General features: G+C 45.8%; 1 protein-coding gene across 1 annotated transcript in view; it reads right to left on the bottom strand.

Moving 5' to 3' along the window:
* The window catches only part of SCAP (SREBF chaperone), a 58599-nt gene that overhangs the window by 15987 nt on the left and 16604 nt on the right, over positions 1-26008 (bottom strand). The window contains exons 2-14 of the mRNA XM_082192163.1: positions 24713-24942; positions 23143-23272; positions 22055-22212; positions 19559-19779; positions 17943-18048; positions 17291-17463; positions 16402-16528; positions 12207-12319; positions 10014-10108; positions 7071-7169; positions 5284-5505; positions 3819-4234; positions 1179-1364 (exon numbers count right to left, since the gene is read on the bottom strand). Of these exons, the coding sequence (XP_082048289.1) occupies positions 1179-1364; positions 3819-4234; positions 5284-5505; positions 7071-7169; positions 10014-10108; positions 12207-12319; positions 16402-16528; positions 17291-17463; positions 17943-18048; positions 19559-19779; positions 22055-22212; positions 23143-23272; positions 24713-24834 (2168 nt within the window). The 5' untranslated portion in view covers positions 24835-24942. The remainder of the gene's footprint in view (positions 1-1178; positions 1365-3818; positions 4235-5283; positions 5506-7070; positions 7170-10013; positions 10109-12206; positions 12320-16401; positions 16529-17290; positions 17464-17942; positions 18049-19558; positions 19780-22054; positions 22213-23142; positions 23273-24712; positions 24943-26008) is intronic.

Here is a 26008-nt window from a genome sequence, read left to right on the forward strand (position 1 = left end):
GGTTTGTGGAAAATGGAGAGGTCAGTCAGTCACAAATACCTTTGGCTCCAATCCCATCATTTTGTTGGCTTTTTGCAGTATAGTAACGCTGCAGAGAGCTTGCTGGGGAGATCATGCATTAAAAAGAAAGGACTCAAAAAGTACTTAAAGGTTTTAATAAGAAAAACAAAAACTCCATTTACACTAAATACATTAACAAACCAAACCAAACCAGACCCAACAACCAACCCATCCCCCAGGGTAATGGGAGAGCTAGGTGCTGCCCCTTATATACTACACCCAGATGCTGACACGCCTTAATCAAATACAACTCAGCAGCACCTGCTATGTTTCACAGCTGTAAAGCTGGGTCTCGTTAGTTTTGCTCTGGCCCTTGCTCCGGCCCCTTAAAGACATACACATGGAGTGGAACAATGATGAACCTTTACATTTAAAGAAACCATTCAACATTTCCCCTGCGGTTCATCATTGTGGAACAAAAACATAAAGCATACTTTGTACATGTTTTTCATGTGTGATGTAAACTGCAACCTATAATGTTTGGTATGTTTAAGGTACATTACCACTCTCTTAAGAGCAGAGAAACATTGCATAGTGGGCTTTTCCACATTGTGATGCATCCTTTAACAGAAGCTTAACTGTTTCATATTTTACACTTGGTGAATAGCACAAATCATAATCTTTGCCTGGAATTTGTTGAAAACCCCTAGCAACTAATCTCGCCTTGTACCTTACAACTTCATTTTTGTCATTCATTTTAACTCTATAAACCCATTTTGAATCAATAAGTCTCATATCTGGGGTTTGTGGTACAAGAGACCAAGTGTTATGCTCTTTTAAAGAAGCTATCTCAGAGTTCATAGCTTTATACCAATTTGCAGCTTGGTGCTTAGGTAAATTCTGAACATCATTGTAGCTTTTTGGCTCAAAAACCACCTTATTGGCATACACAGTATTAAAATGTTCATCTGCGAAACGTTGTGGCTTCTGCCTCTTTCTATCTGAACGCCTCAGTCCGGAAGGAGAGTCAGACTCCTCAGACTTAATGGGACTAAGTGAACCACTAGTTTCAGGTTGTAAATCATCACTGTCAGACTGAAGAGGTGCCTGTGGGCTAAGCTCACGGTCAGAAAACTCAAGAGGATCCAACCTCCCCCCCCCACGATCAGCTCTCTTACTTGTACAGCGTGACGTCTTGGTGCCCTTGCACTTTGGGCACACCTTCCGCCACCTGCTCCGACTTCTCGCTGCTCGGTGAGAAGAATGGGTAGTATCGATTTGCCTCGTGAGGGTGGCGTGCCTCCAAGGCCTCCTGCGGGTTCAGGTACAGAGTGACTGGGATCACTGGAAGGATGCTGATGTACCTGCAAGAGCAGTAAGAGAAGCGATAATGACAGGACTGACCGGCCAACGTAGAAAAAGCGGGGACAAGAGGCAGAAAGGCCTTCTCAGGGGACGCCGTTCACTCAGTTCATGGCTTTTTCGCAGCCTGCGTTTCTTAGCTCGATGCAATGTCCAGTACTGTGTGAATAAGCCAGAAGGCAGCTTTTAGCTACATTTTTTTTGTAGATTATCAAAAACAAAACTGGGGTATGGCACTGGGGGTGCCTCCATTAGTAAGAGTTCCTGGCCCAGCGAGATTTGCCCGCCCATTTCCCTCTCTTAACACTTAATTTTATTTATGGCTATTAGCCCATAAAATATGTACAAACGTAAAAGGGCAGAGGCATAAAGACTGATATATTCGGCACCAGAAAGAGAGCACCATGATGCAAGGGTGGGACATTGAGCCGAGCCAAATAACAGCTTGGGGCCCAGAGCTCCAAGGGACGGATCGCAGAAAAAGGAAAACTGAAAACGAGATCCGACATGCACTCTCATCATAACTATCCGATTAGTTTTTGATGATGTTGTTGTTTTTGGGTGGTTTTTGTGTGTGAGATAACCGCGTTCAGGAATCTCGCCACCTGCAGAGTTACAGAAGGATCTGTATCCTGCAAAAGTAGTGCGGTGTGTGACTCAACAGGCCTGCCAACCAAGCGCAATAAAACAGGACCCAGGAATTTAGTCCTGGCTATGCTATGTAGGGGACAGTTGAACATTATATGTGGAAGAGATTCAACAGATTTCCCTCTCTTCCTTCAGAAGGTGGCAGGCACAGGCTGCCCTATCCTGGAGCACATGACCCTTAACAGGATCTTTTTTCACTGCAGTGGGACCTCAGTTTTCGAACGTAATCCATTCCGGAAAACTGTTTGACTTCCAAAACTTTTCAAAACCAAGGATCAAAGGCCTGTTGGCAAAGTAAATGGGGGAAAAATGAGAAACATGCTTCAGAAGCCATTTGACTTCTGAGTCGCGCTTGAAAACAGAAGCATTCACTTCCGGGTTTTTGGCGTTTGGCTTCCGAAATGTTCAAAAACTGAGGTTCCGCTGCACCTGCTGTTCTTTCTGAATCTTTGCTAATTCTCTCCCAGGTGTCAATGCTTTTACCCCCACCCCTTGTTGCTGAGTTCTGTTTTTTCCCCCATAAAATACTACTGCTACTTTGAGAACACGGACGAGGAAGCAGTGCGCAAGTAAACAAAACAAATGAAGTAATTCCAAAGTGCATGGCTGGAGGGGAAAGAAGAGCACCCCGTGTTATCAGAGGATACAAGAGCAAAGAACATAAGAGGGTCCTGCTGGATCCGGAAAATGGCCAATCTAGTTCTGCATCTTGTTCTCACAGCAGCCAACTAGGTGGCTGTGGAACACCCACAAACAGGATTTGAACACAAGAGCCTTGGCATTCGGAATCATTGCTGCCTCTAACTGCGGAGGCAGACCGTAGGCTCCATCACGGCTAGTAGCCGTCAACAGCCCTCTCTTCCTCCATAAATTTGTCCGATCCTCTTTCAAAGCCAAGCTGGTGGCCATCACTGCCTCCTGTTGGAATGAGTTCCACAGTTTATGTAGTGATCAGGTGGGACTGCTATGAGGAATTATAAAAAATATGGAGCAAGCCATTTGTGTCTGCGATGAAAGCATTGCGTTGACTGGGTTTGAGCCATTTTGATATGATTTCTGATCAATCCACGCCTCTGCATCTCTGTCCTGTTTCTCTGCCTGACAGGCACGTATAAGCATTCTGAAACACAGTCCAGTTGCTTCATCAGGCATCCTCAGTACATAAAGATAGTAGGTTACTTTGATCTTTAGATAGATCTAAGGGCGAGGAAGAGAGTTCACAAGGAGATGGTAAATACTATTTACTGCTGTTTATGACTTCCGGGTTTTCCTAAAAGCATTGCTTCCTATTTTATTTACTCTGGACTACTATGCATGCTCAAGTAGGAAATAGTTTCTTTGTAGTTAAAAGAATTTCTTCTGATCTAACTTTGTCCCCATGTGGGGTTTTTTGAAATGCTCAGAGGAAATCTGATTGGTTCTTACGAACACTGTGTAAAAAGTTATTTTGTGAATAAAATGACCTGGGCCGAGGGGTGGACAGGAATTATTATTGGCACCTCTCCCAGAGTCTTGCTGGTCAATCTATTAATCTATTAATCAGAGTCCAATCCTTCCTTTGCTTTGGGAATGCCACAGTTTTAACAGGAAGAAGCCAGCCGTACACCCAGAGCTCAAGGGGCCAGAAGACTCCACACCAACTTTGGAGTCCAATATCCAAGTACACAAGCCTCCTGACATACAGGGAAGACTCTGGCCACTGACATTCCTTCCCTGTGCTTAACCAACGTAGTCCACAGATGCAGCAGAGAGACTTTGTGAGCTTTCTGCCCTGGCAGAAACATCAGGGCTGTCTTCTGACCACTCACCGTTTGGCCAGCGTGATGTTGTAGTAGCTGAACAGAGAAGGCCAGTGCCGGAAGGAGAGCTTCCTCCAGATCTCCTCATCTTCCACTCCCCATGTCACTTCCGCCTTGGGGCCCAGATCCGGCTGCCCGCTGCTCCCCCGGCTCTCCTGCTCTTCAGCCTTGGCACGGTGGCTCGATTCTTGCCTGCTCAGCGAATCCAGCGTCTGGTTCTCGGACAGCTGCTGGACGGGGTCCGAAGCGAAGACAGAGAGGGACAGCTTGGCGTCGCCGGTGGGAAGGACTTCTCCAGGAACCGGCATGGCGGGCAGCCCTGCCTCACCCAGCGGACTCTGCTCCGTGACTTGAGAAGCCAGGTAAGGGCGGAGGCCGGCCGGGTCGGTGTAAAACAAGATGCCAATCCACACCATGGTCCCCGTCTGCAGAAGAAGAAGAGTTTGGATTTGATATCCTGCTTTATCACTACCCGAAGCAGTCTCAAAGCGGCTAACATTTTCCTTTCCCTTCCTCCCCCACAACAAACACTCTGTGAGCTGAGTGGGGCTGAGAGACTTCAGAGAAGTGTGACTAGCCCAACGTCACCCAGCAGCTGCAGGTGGAGGAGTGGAGACGCGAACCCGGTTCACCAGATTACAAGTCCACTGGGCAAGTGCACCAACACCCATCCTCCCAGCTGACTAGGCTACCTCAAGTACTCCTAATATATAACATTCATATGCCACTTTTAAGGCATAAAGAGATTTACAATTTCTGTAAATTTTAGCCCTAATAATAATAATAATAATAATAATAATAATAATAATTTATTTCTACCCTGCCCTTCCCGGTTCAAAAACCAGGCTCAGGGTGGCTAACAACAAATTTAAAACACTTAATTATAAAAGCAGCATAAAATACAGCATAAAAACATGAATAACAATAACATTCAAAAATCAATTAGATAATCCCCAGGGCTAGCTGGCTGAATTGGTCCTACTTGGGCCAGCGAGGAGACCAGGGGAGAATTAGCTGTGGGATCCCAGAGCGGGGGTAATCTTCATAAAAAGTGGAGATGGAGGGAAGAGAAGGGAAATAAAAGATCAGGCTGAATTCAAATTAAAGGCCAGGCGGAATAGCTCTGTCTTACAGGCCCGACGGAAGGAGGTTAAAAGAAGCAGCAGTGAGGTCACCATGATTTCAGAGACGGGGGGGGGGGAGAGACGAGGCCTCCTGTCATCTCTCCACCCTCTGGCTCATGCCATTGTTCCAGCACCCAAAGACACCAACCCAGGCAGATGATGGGTAGGAGCCAGCCATGCTAGCCAGCTACAGCCTTGGCTCTTGCTGCCTCTTTGCGCTCCGGCTCCCAGCCCTGCCCTCAGCCCAGCAGGGCTTTTCTGCTCTGACAACAGCCCTGCCTGTTCCTCCCACTGGAAGCACCCCACATCCTGCAGCACGGCCCGCACAGCTGCTCCGGCGGAGGGCCTACCATAATGAGTCTCTGTGCCAGCCGGGTCCTGGCGAAGAAGTAGATCACCCGCAGGCGCTTGGGCAGGCGCAGGTTCCTGAAGGAGGAGGGCTGCAGGGTGATGGTGTGCGGGGTGGCAGGCCGCATGGCAGGCTGCCGCTCATACCGCTGGGAGCGGCTCGCCGGCTTGGTGGAGGAGGGCATGCAGGCTTCGGCCGGGAGGCGCCTGTTCAGATCTGCAAGCTGCCAAGAGAGGGAAAGTGGTGGGGTCAGAAACAGAAAGACAACAGCAAACTTAACCATAATGATAATAATAATAATAAATATTATTTATACCCCACCCTCCCCAGCCAGAGCTGGGCTCAGAGCGGCTAACACCAATAAAATCACAGTAAAAACATAATAGGGGGAAAAGGGAGGAGGGACCAATTTAAAATACAGGTTAAAATGCAATTTAAAATGCAGCCTCATTTTAAAGTAGCTGATAAATCAAGACCATAAGGGGAGGGAAACATAAGGGTCAGACCGAGTCCAAACCAAAGGCCAGGCAGAACAGCTCTGTCTTGCAGGCCCTGCAGAAAGATGTCAAGTCCCGCAGGGCCCTAGTCTCTTGTGACAGAGTGTTCCACCATGTCGGGGCCAGTGCTGAAAAGGCCCTGGCCCTAGTTGAAACCAATCTAACCTCCATGAGGCTCGGGACCTCCAAAGTGTTGTTATTTGTGGACCTTAAGGTCCTCTGCGGGGCATACCAGGAGAGGCGGTCCCATAGGTACGTGGCCTGAAACACAGGGTTGCCAGAGAAGCTGGCCATCGGCGTCTCACACTGTGGCACACAGAATCCCAAATCTGTGCCCCGAATCTGTGTTCAGCGAATTGCCTCCAATGACAAGTGCCAGTTTAAGTCATCCACGTACAGCTGACTTGAACCTCTGTACAGTGGTGCCTCGCAAGACAAAAAGAATCCGTTCTGTGATTCTCTTCGTCTAGCGGTTTTTTCTTCTTGCGAAGCAAGCCCATTGACGGATTAGCGCTATTAGCGGCTTATCTGCTGATCAGATCAGCTGATAAGCGGCTTAGCAAAAGGGGGGGAGAGGAAAAAAACCAGCAGGAACTCGCAAGACATTGTCGTCTTGCAAAGCAAGCCCATAGGAAATTCGTTTTGCGAAGCACCTCCAAAACGGAAAACTCTTTCGCCTAGCGAGTTTTCCGTCTTGCGAGGCATTCATCTTGCGGGGTACCACTGTATTCAGAAGTGCCTGATCTTGTAATCCCTGCTTCTCTCAGCTCATAAGACACCCAGCCAAGCACACAAGGGTTAGCCCACCCCCCTTTTGATTCCGTAAACTCATCCCCTGTGCCCCCTCCCCTTCCCTGTAAAAAACATTTCAGAACATTTTGCACAACCAACCAAGGAAGATAACACAACAAAATTCAAAACAGTGGCAATTATTTGCACATTTATCCAAAATCCAATTATAATTACCTAGTTCAATTCATTTGACGGTATTGATAAACCTGATTCAGTGATGGTCGGATAGTCATTTATACTTCCAGCACCCCCTGCCTCCCCTCTAGAGAATCCCACGGCCCCCTCTGGGAACCACTGCAAGTAATAAACAATTATGTTAGACGACCTTCCGTTAGACATCTGAAGGCAGCCCAGTATCAGAAGGCTTTTAAAGTCTGATGTATTGTGTGTGTGTGTGTTTAATATTTTGTTGGAAGCCACCCAGAGCGGCTGGGGCAACCCTGTCAGATGGGCAGGGTACAAGTGATAAATAATAATTATTATTACTGCCTTCTTTTACCTCCATGCGGCGGATGTCAATGGACAGGACGGTGGTGAAGAAGAGCATCTGGAGGAAGAAGTCGGACACCAAGCCAACCACAGCAAAAAGGCAGAATTCCTGCAAGGCACGAGAGAGGAGGGTGTTTGTTAGCTGCTGTACTAAGCTCCCAGCAGGGAGAGTCACCCCAGAGCAGGCAGCAAATGCAGATCTTTGTGCAGCAAGAAACAGTGTGCAGCTGGGAGTTGGTTATGCCAGACATGCCTCAGCAGTTCTCACTCAGCAACAGGAGCAGCAGTTCCAGGATCTTCTTTATAAATATAATTACAGATAGGTAGCCGTGTTGGTCTGCCATAGTCAAAATAAAAAGATTCCTTCCAGTAGCACCTTAAAGACTAAGTTAGTTCTCGGTATGAGCTTTCGTGTGCATGCACACTTGTAACTGAAGTGTATCTGAAGAAGTGTGCATGCACACGAAAGCCCATACCAAGAACTAACTTAGTTGGTCTTTAAGGTGCTACTGGAAGGAATTTTTTTATTATAAATATAATTTTTATTCATTTTCTCATCAAACAATAATTTCACTTTACATCACCAATCCAATCTTTCCGCACTCTACCGAGCGCAAGACTTCTTTCCCCAAACCCCCCTCAACAAGCTTTCTATTACAAATCTGTATCTTGCATTTATAACTATAAAGTCCATGTCGTAGGAATCATTTCAGTCCTGCTAGTGTCTTCAAACTTTCGCAATGATTATTAACATAATCGATAAATTTACTCCAGTCTCTCCGGAATTTTGACTCCTCCTGGTTCCTGATTCTGCAAGTCAGTTTTGCCAGTTCTACATAGCCCGTCATTTTTGTCTGCCACTCCGCAATCGTTGGTATTTCCTGTAATTTCCACTTTGGGGCTAATAAAGTTCTTGCCGCAACTGTGGCATACAAAAATAGTCTTTGGTCCACTTTCACAATTTCTTCCCCCATCAACCCCAGCAAAAAGGCTTCCGGGGTTTTTTGGGAAGGTATATTTAGGATCTGTTTCAGGATCTGTACTGCCCAGTGCAGGGAGCAGGGAGGAGGTAAGGGTATGTGTGAACATGTGCGTTCCCACATCTCTCGACACAACGGGTCACCTATTTGAGGGACCAATTCTACCTCCGGAGAGCAAGAGGAGCGCCAAGGCTGAGTAGGCTAAACCCAGGGGGTAATGAAGTACATGTCCTTAGCCAAAGAGTGCAGCACAGGGCGAGGGTCAAAAGTGCGTGAAGCCTGCGTCAGCTTGGCTCCCTGTTGCCAGGATTCCTTGGACTCTGTGACAAGCATGCTGAGCATTATCTCTTATGTGTCCTTCACGTTCAGGGCCACAGATAAGGGGCAGACAAGCAGACCTGTTCTAGGCACCATTATTGCAAAGATGCAGAAATCAGGGCTGGAAGGTTTGGATTTCAGCCACCAGAATCTGCCGCCATTCTGCTGCTACAGCACAGGAGGCATGAAGGTTCTGCCTATCAGCTCAAAATACGCTTTCTATCCCATCAAAAGGATCTTAACCATATTTAATCTATGAACTGTGGAGAAGGGAACAGATACAAGCAACGCTTTCAGGCCACGGCAGGCTTCCAAGAGGAAGTCCCGCCAGGAACAGACCCAGTTCAGGGAGTGGACTATTATGAAGCTGCCTTCAACAGGTTGCGGGCCTTACAATGGTAGTGACGGAAAGCATTCCCTAAGACATATGCAAGTCTCAACACACTGAGCGGCTTTCAAGGTAAAATGTGAGTTACATTATGGGAGGGGTGTTTCAAGCTATCCCACCCCTTGATCTTGGAAGCCCCGCAAGAAGCTGCTGCAGGAGACTGTGAGCAACGTTATGGGAGGGGTGTTTCTGGGACCAAGGAAAGGAGAACTCCCTTGTTATGTTTTGTTATGGGATGCTGGCTGTTGTTTATGTAATCTTGTTATATTTATAGTACGGAAACGTGGTTTTTGTTTTGTTTTTTGCATGTTACTACATTTGCTATTGTGTCACTTTGGTCTGTTGTTATGAAATTGCTTTTGCACTGTTTGGTTTTGAAACGCGTTCCCGTTTTCTTTGTTGTAAGCTGCTTTGACCATGATTTTTTGGGAGGGAAAGTGGCATATGAATGAATGAATGAATGAAATGCCGCACTCCCCCCCCCCATCTGAACTGCATCTAGAACAGCCTTTCTCAACCTGTGGGTCCCCAGATGTTGTTGAACTGCAACTCCCATCACCCCTAGCTAGCAAGGCCAGAGCTCAGGGATGATGGGAGTTGTAGTCCCACAACAGGTTGAGAACCACTGATCTAGAAGGTAGCAAGATGGCAACATGGATGGCTGAGGCGCCCCCAACAGCCAAGCCCCATCTAGCCTTGTAGCATCAAGGGGGTCTTCAAGGGGGACCCCACTAGGGAAGTGTCTCAGGGCTACAGAAACACAACTGACTGTTGCCAGATGAAAACACGGTGACATATGATGAGCTGGTAGATTGAACTGACTGAAAATTTTGGCAACTGTGAACTGCAGGAAGAGGGTTGGCAGATGGCACAAGACGCTGTGGACTAACATGGGATGGCAACACAGGAGGTCTGAGAAGAAGGGCAGGACCACAAGACCTTCTCGGTAGTGGCACCCGCCCTGTGGAACGCCCTCCCACCAGATGTCATAGAGAACAAGTACCAGACTTTTAGAAGACATCTGAAGGCAGCCCTGTTTAGGGAAGCTTTTAATGTTTAATAGGTTATTGTATTTTAATATTCTGTTGGAAGCTGCCCAGAGTGGCTGGGGAAACCCAGCCAGATGGGCAGGGTATAAATAAAAAAATATTATTATTATTATTATTTCCAAGGATGCTCTGCAGGTGGTGGGTAATTGCCAGGCTAAACCAACCCCCCCCCCCCCAAGAAGCCAAGCGCTTCTGCCCCACAAGAACCCACTAAGTACCTGGATAGCTGGGACGAAGGTGAAGTAGCCAATCAGAATGATCCCCAGCTCTGTAGCCATGTTCTTCATAATTGACCAACTCTCATTGCTCAAACCTAGGGAAAGGGGACACATGCAGACGTAAGGTTAAGGTGGGTGATTGGAGGCTGGGGGCCTGCTTGACCTGTAGCGACTGCCCAACACAAAAACATTTTAAGAGGGCAGCGGCACTGATTTATGACAGGGGAGCCTTGTTGGCCTGGGGGGCCAGGTCTTTATCTCCCCCCGGTCATTTGGTCCAACTTTGGTAGCTGCGTGGGACCACTCACTCGCCAATCATCTAATGTAACGTCATGATGTGCTTGGCAGGCGTGTGGTCCTGCTGATCTGGGGGGAAGACAGTCACCAAGAAGGACTGAACCCCCTGCGCAACAGCTGCTTTTTGCAGGAGAGGCAGCTGTCTCTCTCAAGCGCTCCACAGCAGACATCACATATGGAGACAAGTGAACATAGTTTGGGAAACTGCGTCAGAAGCCAAAGGGGAGGCCTGGTATTGGTCCGCAGGACAGAGACTCCCCACCCCTTCTTTAAAATGGCAAAAATTATTAACAGAACAAAAGTCAAAGACAACAAGCAAAAATCAACGGGTTGCTGAACTCCCAAAGTTCAAAGTGCTCTTCTGGAGGGACAGATAACTTCACACTTCAGTTTCGTGCCCCTGTTGTCAGGAACCAGCCAGCATGCTTGACACGTAAGGGGAAGCTGGAGAAGTGGCTGGAGAACACAACTGGCTTTGCTACTTTTGAGACATTTTGGTGCTCCTGGGTCAAGTATGCTGCTAAAAATTCAATGAGAGGAGGAACACTTCCTTACTCGGCTTGTGCAAATTGCTACCTTCACTGAAAGTGAAGGGACAATTTACTACCTTGTCCTGATGCAGCGGGTTCTTCTTAGTGCGCACGCTATTAAAAAAAGCTTAAATCAACCTCTACACACACGACAAAGATATCAAACTGCCTGCTTTCTAATGGGGTCTTTCTAATGGGGTTGTTCTTTAGTCGTTTAGTCATGTCCGACTCTTTGTGACCCCCTGGACCAGAGCACGCCAGGCACTTCTGTCTTCCACTGCCTCCCGCGGTTTGGTCAAACTCATGGGCAGCTTTGAGAACACTGTCCCGCCATCTCGTCCTCTGTCATCCCCTTCTCCTTGGGCCCTCCATCTTTCCCAACATCAGGGTCTTTTCCAGGGAGTCTTCTCTTCTCATGAGGTGGCCAAAGTCTTGGAGCCTCAGCTTCAGGATCTGTCCTTCCAGTGAGCACTCAGGGCTGATTTCCTTCAGAATGGAGAGGTTGGATCTTCTTGCAGTCCATGGGACTCTCAAGAGTCTCCTCTAGCACCAGAATTCAAAAGCATCAATTCTTCAGCAATCAGCCTTCTTTATGGTCCAGCTCTCACTTCCATACATCACTACGGGGAAAACCAGAGCTTTAACTATATGGACCTTTGTTGGCAAGGTGATGTCTCTGCTTTTTAAGATGTGTTCCCTAGCTATGCCTATTGAGACTGGATTGCAAAGCAGGATTGCTAGGTTCCTCCCGTATTTCCTAATGAGTGCCATGCAGTAATCTCGGTGTGTTTAATCTGGTGTCAATTGAGCAACAGGCTTCAGTCTGTCATGGGGCCTGTCCCCCAGGCTGGTCTGACCCACGCCAATATACTCCCCCGTGCCTTCGACACATCTAACACCCAGAGTGACTGCTGGGGCATGGATTGCCACAGAGGAAAGAGCACAGCCCAGCAACAGAGGGATTACTCTGCATGCAGAAGATCACCAAGCACTGATCTCAGGTGCCAGGTGTGGGAAAGACCTTGTCAAGCCACTGCCAATTAGAACAGATTGGGAGCCAGCATGGTGTAGTGGTTCAAGAGCGGTGGGCTCGTAATCTGGGGAACCGGGTTCGATTCCCTGCTCCTCCACCTGCAGCTGCTGGGTGACCTTGGGCCAGTCAGACTTCTCTGAAGTCTCTCAGCCTCACTCAACTCACAGAGTGTTTGTTGTGGGGGAGGAAGGGAAAGGAGATGGTTAGCTGCTTTGAGACGCCTTAAGGGGAGTGAAAGGTGGGATATCAAGTCTCCCCCACCCCCCCAAAAAAAAAACCAGTCCAGAGATGGGCCAATGGTCTGGCAGAACTTGCCGGCTTCGCTCCACGTACCTTGAGCAATCCTCAACTTCACCTCCAGGTCGACGGGCGTGGAAACGACAGATTTCGTGAGGACCAGCACGTTCTCTAGGCCAATCACTACCACCAGGTATGGGAAAATCTCCCTAGAGGAAAAACGGAGGGTAACATATAGAAAGTGAAATTGCCTGGTCTAAGTAACCGGAGCAAGTTTCATTCTCAGAAGAGAATGGCTGAAGCTCACTGGGTGGGCTCGTAATCTGGAGAACCGGGTTCGATTCCCTGCTCCTCCACATGCAGCTGCTGGGTGGCCTTGGGCAGGTCACTATCTCTCAGCCTAAGCGACCTCACAGGGTTGTAGTGGAGATTAAATGAGAAGTGGGGGAACCACCTTGAGCTCTGGGGTGGGGTGGGGGAGATAGGCAGTATAGAAATGAGATCAAACAACCCTTTAAAATATTGTGTAATAATAATAATAATAATAATAATAATAATAATAATAATTTATACCCCACCCATCTGGCTGGGTTTCCCCAGCCATCCTGGGCGACTTCCAAAAAAATATTAAAATATATTTTTTAAAAAATAAATATTTATTAAGGTTTTTACAATCTTACAAAATGAAAAAGAGAAAAGAAAAAATACAAAATAAAAATAGTTAAAAACAATTCGATCTTTTCATCACTTATCTTTCATTTACCTGTTTCCCGGACCTCCTCATACCTCCCCTTTTTGTATTCCAGTTCGATTTATTAGTTCAGCAATTCCTTCCCCTCCTTATTTTATCCTGATCTTTAATCTTGATATATTGTAACCTAAATTTACCTGTTAAGAATCCAATTTTTTTCATATTCTTTTATACCATTACAGCTAGAAACCCCTTAACTTCTTCCAATCTTCTTCCACCGCCTCTTCTCCCTGGTCCCGGATTCTGCCAGTCATTTCCGCCAATTTCATATAATCCATCAGTTTCATCTGCCATTCTTCCAGAGTGGGTAGATCTTGTGTCTTCCAATACTTTGCAATAAGTATTTTTGCTGCTGTTGTAGCATACATAAAGAAAGTTCTGTCCTTCTTTAACACCGATTGGCCAACTATGCCCAGAAGAAAGGCCTCTGGTTTCTTCAAGAAGGTATATTTAAATACCTTTTTAAATTCATTATAAATCATCTCCCAGAAAGCGTTAATCCTTGGGCACGTCCACCATAGGTGAAAGAATGTACCTTCAGTTGCCTTACATTTCCAACATTTATTATCGGGCAAATGGTAGATTTTTGCAAGCTTGACTGGGGTCATGTACCACCTGTATATCATTTTCATAATATTCTCTCTTAAGGCATTACATGCCGTAAACTTCATACCTGTGGTCCATAACTGTTCCCAGTCAGCCATCATTATGTTATGTCCAACATCTTGTGCCCATTTAATCATAGCAGATTTCACCGTTTCATCCTGAGTATTCGATTTCAACAGCAGGTTATACATCTTTGACAAAATCTTAGTTTTGGGTTCTAACAATTCTGTTTCTAATTTTGATTTTTCCACCTGGAAGCCGATTTTCTTGTCCAAATTGTATGCCTCCATTATCTGATAATAATGAAGCCAGTCTCGCACTTTGTTTTTTAGTTTTTCAAAACTCTGCAATTTCAACCTATCTCCATCTTGTTCCAAAATTTCCCAATATTTCGGCCATTTGACCTCCATATTGAGTTTTTTCTGAGCTTTCCCTTCCATCGGTGACAGCCACCTTGGATTTTTATTTTCCAATAAGTCCTTATATCTTATCCAGACATTAAACAGTGCTTTCCTGACAATATGGTTTTTAAATGCTTTATGCGCTTTGACCTTATCATACCACAAATATGCATGCCATCCAAATACGTTGTTAAAACCTTCTAAATCCAAAATGTCTGCGTTTTCAAGAAGCAGCCATTCTTTCAACCAGCAAAAAGCTGCTGATTCATAGTAAAGTTTCAAGTCTGGCAGGGCAAATTCACCTCTTTCCTTTGCATCTGTTAGTATTTTAAATTTTATTCTAAGCTTCTTGCCCTGCCAGACAAATCTAGAAATATCTCTCTGCCACTTCTTGAAACAGTCCATTTTGTCCACAATCTGTAATGTTTGAAACAAAAACAACATTCTAGACAATACATTCATTTTTATCGCAGCAATACGGCCTAGCAGTGAAACAAAAAAATATTAAAATAGAGTAGTCCATCAAACATTAAAAGCTTCCCTAAACAGGGCTGCCTTCAGATGTTTTCTAAAGGTCTGGTAGTTGTTTATTTCTTTGACATTTGATGGGAGGGCATTCCACAGGGCGGGTGCCACTACCGCTGCCTGGTTCCCTGTAACTTGGCTTCTCGCAGCGAGGGAACCGCCAGAAGGCCCTTGGAGCTGGACCTCAGCATCCAGGGAGAACAATGGGGGTGGAGACGCTCCTTCAGGTATACTGGACCGAGGCCATCTAGGGCTTTAAAGGTCAGCACTAACACTTTGAATTGTGCTCGGAAACGTGCTGGGAGCCAGTGTAGGTCTTTCAAGACCGGTGTTATGTGGTCTCAGTGGCCGCTCCCAGTCTCCAGTCTAGCTGCCGCATTCTGGATTAGTTGTAGTTTCCAAGTCACCTGCAAAGGTAGCCCCACATAGAGCGCATTGCAGTAGTGCAAGCGAGAGATAACCAGAGCACGCACCACTCTGGCAAGGCAGTCCGCAGGCAGATAGGGTCTCAGCCTGCGTACCAGATGGAGCTGGTAAACAGCTGCCCTGGACACAGAATTGACCTGCGCCTCCATGGACAGCTGCGAGTCCAAAATGACTCCCAGGATGTGCACCTGGTCCTTCAGGGGCACAGTTAGGGGGGCTATTGGAAAATAGGAGCTACTGGAAAATAAATATCTTTAGGAAGGCAGGCAATACTATTTACTATGAACACATCTGACAAAGCATACTTCAGATGCCGGCATTTACCATTCCCCCACAAGCAACGAGAAGAGCAAACAAGGCAGCTGGGCTCTCAGATCAACTTGGCATGGATCCAAAGTGACTGTCCAGTTGAGGAAAGCCTGGCTCTCCTATCAGAGACAGCGGTGTTGTGGTGCTACAAGGGGAAGGTCACGGGGAGAGATGTGGTAATGCTCTTCTGTGTTTGCGTGGGAAGATGATGCAAGACTCTGACAAAGGGCAGGCAGGGGGGAAAGGAAAGACGGAGTGCATCTCAAGGCCCCCCAAGAGAAATACTGGTCCCTAATTCTTGGGCGTGTGGGTGGGGGTCCTCCTCTTCCCGTCAACTCTTAGCTTTGTGTGATAAATAGCAAATCCATGGGGCAGAATCTGTTAAACTTGATGCAATGATTTCTGCTGCTTTCTAACGTTGTGATGCATGATTAAGCTAATCACCCCAGCCACGGGAGCTAGAAAACTGCTCTACAAAACTGCTCCATGGGGGCTAGAACATTTCAAATGCTAAAACATGGGAGACTGAAGAAGTTATTAAATGGGCTTCTTGGTACAGAATCCACATTCAACAGTTTGCAGGTGTAATTGCTGAAGGAATTATACCCCTGGTAATATATTGTATTTGATATTAAAGTTCCATGATCTACAAGATCTGGTTGTCCTGTGTCTGCATAAAAGCTAGCTCTGGCCTGTGGGAAAATATTTATACAGGATGCAATTTTTGTCAAGCACACAAGGCTTAAAACATCTGGATTTATACCGGAGAGCTACCTTGTTACAAGAGGTTATTCTGTGGCTTCCAAAGATTACTGTTGTTTTGGCGAGAGCCAGTGGAGCTACTGGTTTCTATTGGGACATTTTCTGGCAAAAAAATGTCAGGTTAGAACATGTGTTTCTATCAATTTATGACCTGTCTCTTAACCTTAATCTGGTAGGCATTGGGGTGTGTTTGTTCTAATAATGTCCCCACCTCTGAGCCAATTCGCCTGCCAGAAAGACACAGGTAAAATCCCAGTTCTGATTCATGTTTGGTGTAGATGAAGGTGTTTGCAAATGAATTTGTTGTACTCATATTCTGCATTTTTAGGTATCCACCTAACGGAGCTCATCTCAGCAGAAGGATAATACAGTTTGCTCAGGCAGGCATGAGACATTGCTTGGAAAGGAGGTCATTAATACAGCAGCTATAGGGAGGAACTAAAGGAGAGCAGCAGCTCTTTTGCAACCATCTTAACCAGCTTCTGCCCGTTAGATTAATTTAGATGCTTACCCTCCATTGAGCGTAGGTGTCAGGCCGAAGAGTGTGCACAATCCAACCGACATGAGCAGAGAACTCAGGACCGTCACAACCGCAGCCAGAGCCAAGCCCCATTTTGATTTCACCATGTCAATCTTCCCTGAGGGAGAGAAAGCAAAGCCTCCACAACCATCGGATGAAAGTAAGACACAGAAACTAAGCCGTGGAGGCAGGACACACACATTTGCTAACCAGACCATGGGAAAGGCAGAAAAGGTGCCATCCACAGATTGATGTGCAAATGCGCAAGCGGGTCTGCATGTCTCTCTCAACGCATGACACAATCCATCGCTCTAAAATGAGGTTCGCACCAGGGCGTGCAAAAGTAGCACCTTGAACGATGAGACAAGAAGAAATGCCATCTATCCCAAAACAGTGTTTCTTTTTCTTAAGGTTCCAGAAAGCGTCTCTGTCTCTCACACACAATACCAAGTACAGTGGTACCTCTGGTTACGTACTTAATTTGTTCCGGAGGTCCGTTCTTAACCTGAAACTGTTCTTAACCTGAAGCACCACTTGAGCTAATGGGGCCTCCCGCTGCCGCCGGAGCCCGATTGCTGTTCTCATCCTGAAGCAAAGTTCTTAACCCGAGGTACTATTTCTGGGTTAGCGGAGTCTGTAGCCTGAAGCGTATGTAACCTGAAGCGTATGTAACCCGAGGTACCACTGTACTGCTCTGGATATTAAATAAAGGGTGCTGCATTTATTACCCTTTTCCCCCAGCAAAGTCAGTCTGCTCAGAGACACAACTCTAAAGGCTCTGCACCTCTCTATTGCTGCGTTAAAACCAGGGGTGGGGGCAGCACACAGGGTCCCTTGAGCCCCCCTCCTCGCAATGCCCTAATCTGCCCTTCGCACTTACGGGTAGAGAAGTAGATGTAGGCAAACAGGATGATGTAGGTGGTCACCAGGGGAATGAGTTCAGCGATGCCGATCTCTTCCTTGAAGTGGACGTGGGTGATGTGCTCTTCCCGCAGGGTGCAGTTGGGGCTGGGGTGCAGCGCCTTGAGGCGGGAGCGGAGGCTGGCAAGGAACCTGCCGTGGAAAACACAAGGGCAACTCACAGCTCCTACAAAGCACATGCATGCAGTGCTCATTGTCTTAAAAGAGAAAAACCAACTTTCACATAAGTTACAGGGCACATAGCAAAGCTGCCCTTTTTTTGTAACCTGTGTAGCAGCCGTAAGAGGCTCGGTGTTTCACAACCACGGCTAGTATTCTAATCCACTGGTTCTCAATTGTGCCTCAGCATAGGCAAAGGAAGGTTTTGCATAAAGGCTTTGCCAGTGTATGGAGCGTACAAAAGAGATGTTAACGTGACATTTTGACATGCGATCATTCAGGGGAGAAAACGACATGGATTTAACAATCCCTATTAGGAAAACATGCTAAAGGCAGCCTTGAGAAAACGAAATACAGTCCTGGAGTATGAAAAACACATGGAATAAGGGAGAAGCATTTTCCAAAGCTGTAGGCGACTGTTTCATCATCTTCTGGAGGAAATCGCGAAATACCTGGAATCATAGCGCTGAAGACCCAGGGTAATGGTGTAGGTTACCACTCGCTTCCGGTTATATAGGTTCACCCCGCTATACTTCCCTGGGACTCCGAACAGCAGGTCTGAGGAAAGAAGAGGGACGCATGAGGTTTCAAAGTCGCACAACCGGGAAGCAAATGAGGCTCCCCAAGCTTAATGAAGACTATCCCACACTGCTCCGATTGCCACATCCCCAAAAAGAAACAATACAACAGAGCTGGGAAAGGCATCAAAAAGGGCAATTAAATCAAGCTAGAAACTGTAGCATGTTCCTTAAGACAGACAACTTAAAAGATTTGTATCTTTTTAAGTACAAAAAAGGGCAATTAAAACAAGCTAGGAACTGTAGCATGTTCCTTATGACAGACAACTTAAAAGATTTGTATCATGCTACCTCCAGGGTCAGAGGCATCATGTCTTTGAATACCAGCTGCTGGGGAATAACAGCAACAGGGGAGGGTGACTGCGCTCACGTCCTGCTGATCAGCTTTCCATGGGCATCTGGTTGGCTACTATGGATCAGCTTTTGGTCAGATCCAAAAATGTTCTCCTTTTAGTTGATGTCAAAACTCTCTTCCTGGCTCTGACATGGCAGAACAGCTGTTCTCCAATATTCAGGCCAGCCTCCCAACACCTGATCAAGGACAAGCTAGATACCATTATGTAAGAAAGCTGAGGGCAAACCAATTCCATTTCACTATGGCATTGTTGTTGTTGTTTTCCACGTAGTTTTTTTTCCATTAATTCTCCAAAGATATTTCAAAGCAGTTTTTTAAAAACATATTTTCTTCTTGACTTCCCACCCCATCTCGTCTGGGTTTTTTTTAACTCCTTTTTATTCATTGTCCTATACAGTAGAACCTCGACTTACCACCGCCCCTACTCGTGAACAATTTGACTCGTGACCGCGGCCAACCCGGAAGTAAATACCGGGTTTGCTGTGATTCACGCACACACAGAAGCAGCTTCTGCCATCTGCACATGCGCAGAACGGCGCTGCCGCCAAATGCGCACGCACAGAACTGCGCTTCTACCAGTGACCCGGATTGACTCATGAACGGACCTTTGGAACGGATTCCGTACGTGAGTAGAGGTTCCACTGTATTACATATGTTTTTGCTTCCTAAACACCAAATCACTGGTTCTTTCAATAATCCACTGTTTATACTTCGAATCCTGCCTGCGACTTCATGTATGGGTGATAGTTTGACTTGTAACCCATCCATGATCTCCGTTCCTCCTTAAACGTTTCATCATTATGTCCTCTTAATTTAACATTTTCGCCATTTCAGCATAGTCCATCAGTTTTAGAAGCTGGTTGGTGATCCTTCATTCCACTTCTGTGCATATTAAGTTCCAACTGCCTGTTGTCACATTATTCCTAGTGAAAAGGCTTTGGCTTTTTTAGGGATTGTCAGTTTAAACATCCTTTTCAATTTATTATAATATCATTTCCCCAAAACCCTTCACCTTTTCACAGGACCACCACATGTAGCATTGCTAAGCTGGTTGTCAGGGGAGACATGAGTCGGGCCCATTGGATGTTCCACAAGTAATTCCCCTACTAATCTCTTCTCATGCAAGATCTCATACCTTTGGGGGTAGCCGATGTCTGTAATGTCTTTGGTTCATGCTGGTGGATCGTTCTGATAACATCCGGGTCAGCACTGAAGAGTTCCTGGTCATTCTGCCAGAAGTTTCCTGGGGACAGCAGCAGGCAGCCATGCTCAGGAAGCAAGCCTCGAAGCTTCTTTAAATTGGGAAGGAGATCTGTTACCTGAAGGCAGATTTCTTCCAGACTTTTGATTCTGGAGCTGAAGGGGGGGGGGGAGAAAAGCCAAAAGTTGCAGCAGATCAAGAGTATCCGCAAATAGTCAAAGCAGAAAGGGACACTGCAATTCCACTGATTATTCATCCCAGTGATTCAGAAAGTGGCCACAGATATCAAATTCATTTTTGCAAGTATCCATCAGTTCTCTGAAGTGGCAAATTGCCTGTGAGCTCTCTTATGCCTATGGTTATTTTATATTCATATGCTCTACTGTTAAAAATTATGGTCTGGGCTCTGGTGGTTTTCCTTTCAGATATATTCCCTTTCTATGGTCATTCCAAAACACCTTAGCCAAAGTCATTTTTCCTCTTCTCCTGCTGTTACCATGTCACCATCACTTCTGCATTACAGTGGTACCTCGGGTTAAGTACTTAATTCGTTCCGGAGGTCCGTTCTTAACTGAAACTGTTCTTAACCTGAAGCACCACTTTAGCTAATGGGGCCTCTTGCTGCTGCTGTGCCGCCAGAGCACGATTTCTGTTCTCATCCTGAAGCAAAGTTCTTAACCCGAGGTACTATTTCTGGGTTAGCGGAGTCTGTAACCTGAAGCGTACGTAACCCGAGTTACCACTGTACTATCTACATTGTCCTCAAGCTCCCAGCCTTTATATTTGAGGTTCTCCACCTCTTCCATCTCTCACTGTTCCTGTTCCTTGCAACTCTGCTCTGCAGACAAGCAGAACTGCCACCAAGGGACTCATGGTCAGTTAACAGCTTCAAAAGCAGGTAGGTCTACCCAAAACAAGGAGAAGGAATCAGCAATCCAAATCCAAGTTTTGGATCCAGCGCAAATACAGGATATGTGGACTGACCATACAGAAGCTGAGATACATGGTTCCAAATATCTCCACATACCGCAGACAAAGTCAGGAACAGAAGGTGCAAACAGAATCAAGGCTCTTGGAGCTCTGAGTCAAAGAACGTTCATATTTATTGCTTATTATTATTATTATTATTGCTATTATTTATTACACTTATCTACTGCCCTTCATCTGAAGGTCTCAGTGCGGTTCACAAGATAAAGATACTTTGTCCACGGTAGGAATGCTGGCTCCCTGCGCCAGCACACACCAAATAACGTGATCAAGAGCATATCAGGATAAAGCCCAACTGCTTTCTTGCAATCGTGCTAATGTGCATTCTTCCTATAGAAATACAAAGTGGCTCACACTCATTGCATCCAGCTTAGATATAAGCTAGACCCTCTCACACGAACATTTTAAGGGTGCCATGGTCAGCCATTTTTATCCGGCAAACAACTTGGGTTCTGTAGCAGATCCTGAAGACTAGGTTTAGTTTATAGAATTTACAGTTCAAGCTCTCACAACAGTATTTTGAAGAGATGGGGGATCAGTTGGCATCAGATTAACAGCCTGGGAAAGGGAGCCAGGCCAAGGGAGTAACGCCTCTGACCCTCCTCTGAACAAGAGACGCTCTCCACAAATACAAAAGTCAAGTGATCCCTCTGAAAAGCCAGGAAATCAACAAGTCTCAGGCTGTCCAATTCTGGATCTGATATTATATGTTCTACCAGCATGAGGAAGCTCCTCACATACTAAGCACATCCAACCTTGCCTATAGGCAGCTGGCTGTACACAACATGCTGAATGTCAAGAAAAACAGAAGGGAGCAGTTAGCTAGCCCATCCTCATATTTAGGCGCTAGGCAAAAACATACTTCTTCTCTCCCGCCTTTGGCTAATTATGGCCTTTTAAATTGGGAGAGGGGAGATATTGTTTATTATTTTATATATTTTTGTGTTCTTATACTGTAAACCACTCTGTGATCCTCAGATAAGGGTGGCATATAAACTTAATACCTTAAAGGTCCATAAATAGCAACACCCTAGAGGTCCCAGGCCCTAAGGAAGTCAGATTAGCCTCAACCAGAGCCAGGGCCTTTTCAACACTGGCTCTGGCCTGGTGGAACGCTCTGCCTCATGAGACCAGGGCCCTGCAGGATCTGATTTCTTTCCAAAGCGCTGTAAGACAGAGTTGTTCCGCCTGGCCTTTGGCTTGGAGTCAATTTGATTCCCTCCCCCTCTTTCTTTTTTCCTTTCTCCTCCTGTGATGAGGCTGCATTTTAATATTTTAATGTTGTATTTTAATCTTGTTTTTAAGTTGTATTCATTCAACTTGTTTTTATTATTGGTTGTTAGCCGCCCGGAGCCCAGCCTTGGCTGGGGAGGGTGGGGTATAAATATTTTTTTTATTTATTATTATTATTAACAAACAAACGAATAATTGAGGTCCACCTACCCGTCTTGCAGGGCATGGTTTCTGATTTCCTCCACCAGCTGGAAGACACGGGAGAGCGGGGACCGAAACACATCAACAGCCAGGAATGTCTTGGGCCATGGAGAGACAGTGGCTTTCACCAGGACCTGCTGAATGTAGGCTACAGGAGCGCCTGTGTACTGGGAGGGAGAAAATGAGATGAGACAACTTTATGACAGGAGACCAAAGTTGCAGCAAAGTACGGCAGATGAAGGTCATGGACTACATGGAATCGGCAGAGATGACTGGCAGAATCCGTGACCAGGGAGAAGAGTCAGTGGAGGAAGATTGGAAGAAGTTTAAAGATTACTTGCAGAAGCACTGTAAAATTAAGGAATGTTGAAATGACGTTTGAGTGAAAATAAGTGGTACTGGTAAAGAGATGCTTAAGAAAATGTAAATAGGGATTGATAATTGGAAATGGATATTTATAATAATAGGTTAACATATGGAGTAAGGAGGAATGTTAGAGGGTAAGGATTTGCTGAATTTAATATTTGAACTGGAATACAAAATGGGAGGTGTGAGGAGGTCAAGAAACTAGTGAAGAAAATATAAGATTTGAAAATATTAATCTATTTTTCAGTTTTGATTTTTGGCTTTTCTCTTTGTTCTTATTCTTTATTCTTTCTTTTATCAACTGTTTTTCTACTGTGTATTTTTTATTTGTTTTGCTTTTGTAGTTTGAATGTTGGAATTTGTTTTTATTGTTTGTGAAATATTAATAAATATCATTTTTTTTAAAAAAACACAGTTGCAGCAAAGTACTCTTCAACCAGCTCCTTTCCCTGTGTGCCATTTGTTTAGCTAACTGTATCCAAGCCTCTTCGTGCTGCAGCTCTTTTGCTACAAGGGTGGAACAGAAGCCCAATGCAAGAGCACATGCTTCAGAGCTATTCTGGGCCTTAGGAAGATGAAAGTTAATGAAAGGCAATACTGATAAAAATATAAAAACGGTGGCTGTGTTTGCCTGTGTTTTCTCTGAGCCTCGCCACCCTAAATGCTACCAGGCTCCTCCATTTCATGCGTGCTTGTTGCACACACTGTGGTAGTAGCAATAGTAACAGTACCCAGTCAGGCCTCTCGTTCGGCTCTCCTTGCTGGTGGGTGGGGTAGGCTGGAGGCTGCACGTAGTCCTTCACAGGGGTGGTGTATTCAACAGGTCCAGTGCCGGGCAATGGGAGTTTCAGCAGTGGGTAGCTGCAAGGCAGAAAACAGGCAGCAAAACAATTTTAGACAAGCCCAAGTGATGAAATAAAAATTAAAAAATGGGCAAAGACTTTACGTCCTTTCTCCCACCCTGAAACTGAACATCCATGACAAATGCCAGAAGAGAAGTCATGCGCAGAAGGCATGTGGTGCTTTAAAAGACCTGCACATTTTTTAAAAGCAGCATGAGCTTTTGCAGGCAAGAACATTGCTGAGGCCTCAAAGCAAACCGATTCCACTTCAAGGCAGCCACGTCCCATTGTCACACAACTCTCACAGATACAAATTTTTCCTCTGACCTTCAGCTACTTCTGCACTTCCAACATTTCCTTCAACTGTGAACTAGCGAAAATTGCCAAGGCCTTTTCTAAACAGAACGCAGTATTGCTCTGTATGATTTAAAATACAGGGAATACAGACTCTGAGAACTCTGGGAACACACTCCCCACCCACCCTCAAATTCCTTCCCCTCAAATAATTCCTTCAGACTGCAACAGCAGAAGTAGCTATGGCCGAAATTTTAACCAGTTTGAGAAAACAGACTTTCTGTTAAAAGAAAATTAATTCTGGCTGCATCTCTTCTGTGTCTCTTCTCTTACAGCGGTTTTCCATATGAAAGAGAACATGATGTTTTCTCTTGCTGCCAAGTCCTATGGCAAGGTCACAATTCTGTTTATTAGTGACCAATACCTTCTTACACTCATGCCAAATGTTTCATAGCAGCAAGACACCGTTGCTATAACACTGCCAGCCACATGACTACCTAGTCCGGCATTGCAAAGGCACTCCAGGACTAAAGGAGACAAAGGGAGCAGGAAAAGGTTTGGACAGAATAAAATATTTTTTCCTCTCTGAAAGTTAATGGAGATGGGAGTAGATCCCACACAGCTTCAGAGCCTTGCTAAGCAGCCAAGCCTACACAGCGATGAAAGAATAGCCCTTTCATGTCAGACATTTTAGCCCGCTACTGCAATTTGGCACCTCTCAAAAGATCTGCTAGCCCAAACCACAAGTACAGTGGTACCTCGGGTTAAATACTTAATTCGTTCTGGAGGTCTGTTCTTAACCTGAAACTGTTCTTAACCTGAAGCACCACTTTAGCTAATGGGGCCTGCCATTGCACCGCTGTTGCACGATTTCTGTTCTTATCCTGAAGCAAAGTTCTTAACCCAAGGTAATATTTCTGGGTTAGTGGAGTCTGTAACCTGAAGCATATGTAACCTGAGGTACCACTGTATTGGTGCATTTAGTCAAAGGTATCTAAACTTGCCCCGTCTGGGTGTTCTTTGCAGAAACACAACTGTTTCCTCCTGGGCCCTTTGGCCTCTCCTCAATACTTTCACAGCGTTTTTGAAATGAAAATGCACAACCACGTGGTCCACTAGAAGACAAGGCACACACACGATGGATACTGCGGAAGAGAGACTTTACCAGCAGGCCAGGACACAGAGGCCGGTGAAAAGGATGATAGGGATGGGGCAGGAAGCACACAGCAGCCCGTGGTTGTAGAACGCCCGTGATATCTTCTCCCGCAGTCTGTCAGTCAAGGTCATTCTCAGCTGTCCATCAGCTAACTGCCATCCCGGAATGTATTAGGGCAGTTTCATCAAAGTCCACCATGGGTGGCACTTCAGAAAAGGCACGGCATGCAAAACAGAATTCTGGAAGGGAGAGAGGAGAAGGCAGCAGCTGGTCAGTGCAACGGGCAAACTGTCGCCAAGGGGTAGAGAGATTCCTTTCCCACATTAACGGTGCCATCCTGTGCATGTTTACTCAGAAGGAAGGCCCACTCTGTTCAGTGAGACACATGCGCAAAGAAATGTGCACACAAGACTGCAGACAAAGAGCACTTCTGCAGGGAACTCTCATGCCTGACATAAAAACCTTTTATGTCTTGGCAAAACCCTCTCATTCACAGAAAATGGCACATGAATCAAACATCTGTATACTACATTGTAGGTACAAGCTCCAGTGGCTTACAATGGACAGTGGTGCTCAGACACAGGACTCAAACCACACATAAGATACCTGGATTTATCAAGTTTTCTAAACTTATTCTGATTTTGCAACCTTTCTTTCCTTGATTTTTCTTCCAGAGCTCTCTTACAGCCCTTCTCAGAATTATTTTCCATTTTTTCCTCAGTGGCCTTCTGGATTTATGATTCCCGATATGGGAAAACACATGATTTCTGTAAGTGATCCTGGGACCTTTGGTGTGTGCGGCAGGTCTAACAGCAACAACAACTTTGGAGGAGCTGTGTCTGCCTGTTCGATTGGGCTGCCAACAAACCCGGGAGGAGGTAAGGCATTACCTGGGCTGGTCTAGTTCACCTGACATCAGCAAAGGCAACATGGAGAAACTAACCCTTGATTGCTAAGCAGGTCAGTTGAAACACTGAACTTTCCCATAAGCTCAACCTCAGAAAATAGCTGTGCCATCTGACTCTTGTGATCATCATAGTCTTCAGCCTTGAATGCAGTGTATTTGCCACCAATTGTAACAGAAATGGCATTGAAATGCCAACCAGAAAGAGGAGGAAAAGCAAAGACAAAGGAGACAAAGACAAAGCCTTGAAGAGAATGCCAAGAGCCAGTATGGTGTAGTGGTTAAGAGCGGTAGTCACGTAATCTGGGAAACCGGGTTCGCGTCTCCGCTCCTCCACATGCAGCTGCTGGGTGACCTTGGGCCAGTCACACTTCTGTGAAGTCTCTCAGCCCCACTCACCT

The sequence above is a fragment of the Podarcis vaucheri genome (genome assembly GCF_965113315.1).
Source record: "Podarcis vaucheri genome assembly, chromosome: 12".
In the NCBI taxonomy this organism is placed as follows: Eukaryota; Metazoa; Chordata; class Lepidosauria; order Squamata; family Lacertidae; genus Podarcis; species Podarcis vaucheri.